General features: G+C 43.3%; 1 protein-coding gene across 1 annotated transcript; it reads right to left on the reverse strand.

The window, feature by feature from the left end:
• Nucleotides 1-1,981: 1,981 nt before the first annotated feature.
• Nucleotides 1,982-6,372, reverse strand: foxa3 (forkhead box A3). The gene is made up of 2 exons (XM_079679676.1): nucleotides 5,954-6,372; nucleotides 1,982-4,647 (listed from the first exon to the last, which is right to left on the reverse strand). The coding sequence occupies exons 1-2, from the start codon at nucleotides 6,023-6,025 to the stop codon at nucleotides 3,364-3,366; spliced, it is 1,356 nt and encodes a 451-aa protein (XP_079535802.1). The 5' UTR covers nucleotides 6,026-6,372; the 3' UTR covers nucleotides 1,982-3,363.
• Nucleotides 6,373-7,918: the final 1,546 nt, after the last annotated feature.

Consider the following 7,918-nt stretch of genomic DNA (forward strand, 5'->3'; position numbering starts at 1 on the left):
GTGTGTGTGTGTGTGTGTGTGTGTGTGTGTGTGTGTGTGTGTGTGTGTTTGCGTGTGTGTGTGTTTGTAGCTGTGGAGACCATATCAGGCGGGTGCTCGCCTATCTTATCAAGCCAACTGCTCTGAAGGGACTATTGTGTGCAAGGTGACAAACTCCCTTAGATTCCCACAAAAATTCTCACTAAGGTTTGTGTGAGTGTATTAAAAAAACCACATGGTATTCAAAAAAGCTTGAGTTTCTGCAGCGACAGCTACCGTTATGTGTTTTTTAGCATCGTGACTTGGTGATGGAAACTGCAGGTAAACAATGAGACTATAGTTTATGTATGTGCGTGTGTTTTGTTGCAGTCCTTTAAAGCCTCTGGGCTACAGTTGCTGGGCTTCACGTGACAGAAGAAAATGCAGCGACAAGTGCGTGACAACTTAGGGCTGGGTAAAGCAAACCTGCAGGGACTGACAGGCAGACATACAGGTAGAGAGACAGACAGGCAGTCAGGTAGACAGGAAGGGGGGGGGGAAGGAAAGGCAGCTGCAGGAACCAAGATCAATACATTCCCTTTTCTTTCCTGCAGATGTTTCAAAGCATTATAAAGACATGATCTGCTTTTTCCTGCATACATAGTCGTTATATTATGCAGAGGGCAGTGGTGGAAGAAGTATCTTGTATAGTCAAAGTAATAACACAGAAGTCCTTATCCTAAATGGCCATTTTTGGAATAAAATACATTATATTGTTTTATAACTAGTGATGCATTCATGGCTATCATTTTAATTTAGCAGCTGTTAAAGCATGATAAAACATTGATACATGATCATACTACAAGGTATCTCCATCCATACATTAAAGCGTATTAGTGGATTTCATTTTTAAATTAATAAAATGTACCTGCAAAACTATTGTTTTCAAATGAATGTTGTGAGTAAAAAGTACAATATATGCTGCCAAAATACAGTAAAATATTAAAGTTAAATAACATGGAAATACTCAAGTAAAGTAAATGTACCTCTTAATTGTACTTAAGTATAGTACTTGAGTAAATTTACTTTCAAACACTGACAGTGGGGTATGACAGAAGTTTGTTTAAAGACTCCTCTGATGTTTACAGGAAGAGATGTTTTTCACACTGAAACATTGACTTTAATTGATTATATCATGTCAACAGGTTTCACATAACTGTATTATGTTAGTTGAAAGCAATAATATTCAGTTTAAATCAAATCTACTAGGTCCAACCTAATATTATTCTAACTAATCTAATAAATGATGAGACATTTGTTAACAGTTTTTTCAGTGCATGTTTACAGTTTGTTTGGTATAACAAAAAAGGTTCTGAGAGAAAGACCTTGCTTCCACTCTGTTTGGACCGGGTCAGCGGCAGGTCAGTGGTTTTTGGAGCGGTCTGGGCCTCACTGTGCGGCCCGGACTGCAGAGTTCTGCTTTGAGGCTCTCAGCGTGATCCAGCCGTGTTTAGTCTACCAGTCCTACATGTCACACACCACAGTCATTTGGTCAGGAGCTGTTTCAACAAGACGCTGCTATTCCTCGCCAGACAAGTGAAGAAGAGTTGTGATTGACTGATCGACCCGAGGAGTCACGAGGTCCTGTCGGCAGCGCTGCGTGATCAGTAACCGGATATTTTTTTGACTTTTCAAAATGTTGTGCAGAGGTGACGAAAAAGTTTGTTGCAGAATATTTGTAGAAGATGACGAAATGCTTTTAGAGTATGAAAAAAGCGATTTGGAAGACATTATTTTGATTTGAATATTCTACAAGTCTTACCTAATTTGACATGTTAAAACCTGAAAGAGTTTGTCTCTTTTTGTGGTTTTATTTTGTGAAAGTAAGCAACAAACTAAGATTGTGATAAACCTTTGCCCCAAAAAATACACTTTATGTACGGTGAAACAATTGTTGTTTCATTTGGCTTGTGACCTCACCGACAACAAACAATGATTGAAAGAAAAAAAACACAAGCAGCACTTCTTCCCACATTTTTTGCCTTTTTAATAAGAAAAAATGAAACATGAATCATTTAAATCACATTTAAACCAACAGAAACAACAACAACACAAAACTATATATTATATCAGCACAGTTCCAACGTTTGAAAAGCAATATTGCTTAAATAAAAGACATTTCTATTTTGAACTAAAAGAAAAAGGACATCATGTGACCTGAAACTTCTGCTGTTTATCAGAATAATCCTTCAATAGGTGGTCCATACATTGATCTCTGATCAGATCAGTAGTCATTTGAAGAAAAGGCACTTTTTTGGACAGCGAGGGTTATTTGACACCCATTTAAATTGTTACACGGATCCCATTGGGCTGATGCATTGACATTGTAGAGGGGGTGTTCCTAAGTATTGTTGTAACACACACAAACACACACACTATCAGCCCACCTGGCCAGTGGGAGCTCCATAGTGCAAAGTACTGTATGTAAATCCTCCCATAGTGCATCTCTCCTCCCCTCCGACTGTTTAAGTAACTGACTGAACTCCCCCATGCGCCGCACCAGCTATCTGCTATCCAAATGTTACAGTCTGTAGAGAAGCATGTGGGATTAATGCTCTCCTATAGGTAACAAAAACATTGACACAACATGTTTTTTAGTCTTTACCACAGTTACTCTGCCTCGAGCCTTCTCTGTGCTCCATCGAGGACAAAATGGTCTTCTTCATATCAACCAAAATAACAAACCATTTTTAAAAAGTACAGGATTCATCAGCTTCATTTACATTGATGAATGGGACAGAAATGATGGACGTATGAAATGCTGTAACACAAAAATAAGTTGTCTCTCACTGCAGTAACACCTGCCTGAAGCAGTAACCTGAAACTCTCCGTCTTTGGATTTAAGAAACCCTATCGTGGGTTATGACTGGTCAACAGAGCGCTATACAAGATATATTAAAATGTCTTCCCTTCATAAATAAATGCAAATATCCTTTTCCCCCCCACATTACCTCTATTTACATTTTGTACATAGTCAGTTTCAGCGTGTGCAGTGCTCGTGCAGAGACAGGATCTGACTTCTGTATCGACGCACACACAGACACCAAAGTCTTCGTCAGTTAGGACTTCCTACCATCCAGGTACACTTTTCTGTCCTAAATGTAACCGACCAGTCTACATGTTCCGCAGAGCTGGTCGAAGAAAAAAACTGTTCTTTGGTACCTCAAACATGGCAGCCATTTTAGATGTGAGTCTCTGCCGAGGCCACTGGACGGGAGCCAGAGAGGGAGAGAAAGAGGAAGATAAAGAGAGCTGGGGTGTCCATTTTAGGCAGAGGGAAAGAGAAGTCTCCACCGTGGCTCACTTCGACAGACGTGTGTGTGTGGGGGGAGGTGAGTGTCCATATTAGGAGGCGTTGAGCACCGAGCGGCTATACAGAGTTTGGTAGTAAGCGCCTGAGTCCATGGCGGTGGGCCCCTGGCTGTCATAGATCTGCTTGGCCCCCACAGGAGAGCCATTGGCGTAGTTGTTATAGGCCATCACCTGGTCCTGGTAGGACTTCAGGTCCATCTTCTGCTCGTTGGACATGAGGTTGGTGATGGAGAAGGGGTGGTTGAAGTTGTAGTGGGGGTCTAGAGACTTGAGGGCGTCGCTCTGCAGGTCCATGTGCTGCTGCATGGTGCTGGGCAGGAGGTGGCCGCTGCCCCCCACTAGAGACTGGGAGTGGAGGAGCGGGTTGGAGGAGGTGGAGGCTGAGAGGGACAGGGAGGACGAGGTGGAGGAGGAGGGTGGCAGGGAGATGGGGGGGCTGTGGAGGTGTGAGGAGGATAGAGACGGGCAGTCCAGAGGAGCCAGGGAGTTCCGGGTGTGCGGCTGGTCGTCTGAGTTGTCTGAGTGGGCTGAGTCAGCGCCCTCCGACCCCCCTGTGGGGCTGTGATCCTCCCCCAGGTGGTCTCCAATATGGCCTCCTTTCCCCTCCTGATTCTTCGCTTTCTTTGCCAGCTTCTCCTCGATCTTGAAGCGTTTCTGGCGCCTCAGGTAGCAGCCGTTCTCGAACATGTTCCCTGACTGCGGGTGGAGGGTCCAGTAGGAGCCTTTGCCCGGCTTGTCCGGCGAGCGAGCCACCTTCACAAAGCAGTCGTTGAAAGAAAGCGAGTGGCGGATGGAGTTCTGCCAGCGCTGCTGGTTCTCGCGGTAGTAGGGGAACAGCTCCATGATCCACTGGTAGATCTCATTAAGGGTGAGCATCTTGCTGCCGCTTTGCTGGATCGCCATGGTGATGAGGGAGATGTAGGAGTACGGCGGCTTGGCGTGGGTCAGTGAGCGCCGGTAGGGCTTCGGGGGGATCTCCTTGGGCCCGGGCCGGCTCGCAGTGGGGGGGTACCCCAGCTGGCTCATGGACGGGCCCATGTTCTGGTAGTGGGACAGAGAGCACAGGGAGCCCGGGGCAGCGCTGCCCAGCTGGTGCAGGGGGCCCGAGCTGAGGGAGGACGCCACCGGGGAGAGGGGCATGTGGCCGGGCCCGGAGCCCATGGAGGCCAGTGGGGAGCTGCTGAGGCTGGAGCTCGGGTACGCCAAGTTCATTCCTGCGGGGGAGGCGGTGGCTGGGTTCAGGTTGATGTAGTTGATGGAGCTCATGGAGGTCATGGAGCCCAGACCGGAGTTCATGGTGCTGGCAGGGGAATACATCTGGAGGAAGAGAGGAACACAAGAACATCTGGTTAATTACAAACAAAACACAGATTACATACTTAAATAAAATGAGAAAATATAAAGAAGTATCTCTGTCTTTTATTTATTTGGCATTTAGAAACCAAGTAACACTCAATTCTATAGCCTGCTATTTATTGAAATGAGAGCATTTAAAGTAAATGTTTAAATATGAAAGCAAAGCGTCTTGACTCTATTCAAAAAGCGACTCCTTATCAATGCACAATGAGGCTCTCAGTCCGCGGAGAGGACATGGATTTCACACAGCGATGTTAACCTGAAATGCGTAAAAAGCGCGTCACGGCGTCTCCTTCAGACGGCCTCCTCCGCTGATTCCATGGAAAAAACAAGGAAACTACTTTTTAAACTCAAGTGGAGGAATTTAATTGTTCTATGTTTTTTTATGTTTATCAAGGACGAATAATTCCAGATGTTTTCTTTGACAGAAAGTTATAAGTATTTTAAAATCCCAGGCAGACAGACAGGAGGTCCCTCGGCCCGCTCTCTGCTCGCTGGTTAAATATTATCAGACTCTTTCTTCTCGCTAATTTAATCAGGGAGAGGTGAGAGCTGAAGCTGCTGATGGAATTAACTCTAATTGAATTAGTGAGAAAAAAAAGTCTCGTTACATTTACACCTGAATTGTTGCAACACTTCCGCGGCTGCATGGAATCAAAAGAAAAAACTCTTTTTATGAGCAAAACACTCATCTTTTTTCATTTTTCGTATTGTTTTAGTTAAGATCTGTACTTATATTAGGTCCCAATCATTACATTCAATTGAAACTTCGAATTAACAGTTGATAGGCTTGTGAGAAAAAACCACTTAGCGTTCTTCTATTTTTCATCCTTTTCAATGGACTTTTTTTAAAAATATATTCTTTTACTGAATAAGAAATAATATTGGATCCGATTATGGGCTTTTTCTTCTGATAGTCATTACCCCTGTTAACATGTTTTATTCTTATAGCCATGGGGAAATGTGCATCTTGATTATGACATGTCTCTGTTATAACATGTATTAAAGTATTATGGTAGGCCTAATAATACAATATTTTCTCGGGATAGTAAGATCTGAATGTAAATCATTTATTTTTAAACAATTTATCAAAAGATTCCAGCTGTTTTACGCACGGTCTTGCTCTAAAAGTGCGCAAATAAAATGGTGTCTTTTCTTTTTCACAGGCATTAAAACCCTTAAACTCATGCCGCTGTTAACAACAAAAGGACATAAAAACATATTTTTATTGCTGATATATTTGACTGCATGGTGAACGTGTCTTTACCTCGCTGGCCTCGCTGTAGAAAGTATTCCACTCAGGTAGATCATGTGCTTCCATCTTCACAGAGCTCAACATCCCCAACACAAGTCTTTGGAGGAGAATCAAGTTTCTATGACCGTTCTTTTATCTAGAAAATAAATATAAAATCCTTCATAAAATAGGAAGTTTTCTGGGGGAAAAAATCCCAAAGCAGACAGATGTCTCCTTTTGCCAAGAAACGCGGAGAAAATATCTAGGAAGAATCAAAAGTTCGAGAAAAAAAAGTCAGATGGTGTGACGCTCTGCTCCTGGGAATAGTAGAGTCAATATTTCTTATTGGTCAGGCATCCATTGTTTCATAACATATTCTTGTTATGTCTGCAGATGTTCTGGTGGCCCGTTTCTTCCTGTCCGGGGGCCTCGGGACGCAGCGTGCAGGCGGAGGTGTAGCGCGCAAATACAGCAGAGGAACCTGAACGCCTCTTCTTATAGGGAGCCGAAGGGGCCCGCCCCACTCCTGACATTTCAATACCGTGTTAGGATCCAGGAAGGGCCCCGCAAAAAGGCCGATGTGGCCCCCTGGCGTGCTGTATATTGGCCGGCGGCTGCAGTGGGGCCACCCGGACCTGCGACCGCATAATCCTGCACTGCTGAGGAGAGTTTGTTCCTTTTAAAATAGCTGCAAAGTTCCCATTAATTGCTTTTATTGGTATAATTTAATGTTTACCGAATAATTAGGGATTGAATTACATTACATGACACAAAATCACATCACTTGCTCAAAAAAAAAATGATACCGAAAAAAGACAAATACATTAATCAGAGAACAACAAAGTTGATGAAAACTGGTTGTCATTCAATAATATTGCATCCCCACTCATACTTGCAAAAATAACACAACCCCCCCCCCCCCCCACCCCCCAACACACACTATTAACATGCTTTCAAGTTAATAATCAAACCGATTTTGAAATTATATATTTGTTCTATAAATGGGATCAATTAAATAATTTGCCCAAATGCTGCAATGGTGCTTCCTTTCAACCATTACACATTCATTATTTTTTCAATTGTATTCTGCAGCTTTGGAAATACAATTACATTTCCAATAAGGAAATAAAACGACTTGTTCCACATAATATTGCATTTTTGGAACAAATACTATCTTGAATACGTTTTTGGTAAAGAGAGTCTGTTGTGTGTTTTGTGTGTTGAGGTGCGTGAAAGTTGTTAACTCCCTCGGCTATCACTTCTATTAACCCAGCCTACAATCTGAATATGAATATGTTGCGTTCTTTGAGGGTTTAATTGGAGCAGCCGCCAAACGTATTACATGTTCTGGGGTTAGATAGTCAAATATTTTCCTGATTGTCAGATAGTCAGGGAAATATTTGAATACCAGAACATCAGAGATCCAATCAGAGAACCCCTCGAGGTTCCCACACTGATAATAACCCTTCACATACTGATGCACTCTGCCATCAGTATGCCACCTCACTGCAATAAGGTAAACTCACCATCAACATTTGAAGAAACACAAAGGAAGCAGTTCTCTTGGATAAATCGTGCGTAATTGTGACCATTTTCCATGGGAACCTTTTCTCTCCAAAGAGGCCTTCGCGGCGCGCCGTCGCAGAGAATCACAATAAATAATGAGATCCTGTAATGCATATAGGCCTGGCTCCTGTGTGCTGGAATACACATCGGCCTGGCTGCAGACGGAGGCCTGTGAATGTCAATGCCTCTGCCTAATGGCCAGTCAATGGACATGTAATTGATGCGCAGGCGGGAGGGCGACGGGATTAGACAGTGAGAAAAGATCTCGAGGAAATAAGAAATAACAGGAAGGCACATGAGCGCGCAGATGCAACAACACAAGCATCACCCGGTGCATTTTATATCTGTAAAGTGTTTTCATGTTAAGAGCATGATTGGTGCATCTCTTGCTTTGGTCGTGTTGCCTTCACGGGAAAAAATATTGAGGATTAA

The sequence above is a fragment of the Notothenia rossii genome (assembly GCF_949606895.1).
Source record: "Notothenia rossii genome assembly, chromosome: 4".
In the NCBI taxonomy this organism is placed as follows: domain Eukaryota; kingdom Metazoa; phylum Chordata; class Actinopteri; order Perciformes; family Nototheniidae; genus Notothenia; species Notothenia rossii.

Excerpts from the sequence above, each read along its gene's own strand:
- foxa3 (XM_079679676.1), bottom strand. The coding sequence starts at position 6,025 with ATGTTGAGCTCTGTGAAGATGGAAGCACATGATCTACCTGAGTGGAAT. Across the intron at positions 4,648-5,953 it reads TCTACAGCGAGGCCAGCGAG|ATGTATTCCCCTGCCAGCAC; the intron begins GTAAAGACACGT and ends CTCTTCCTCCAG.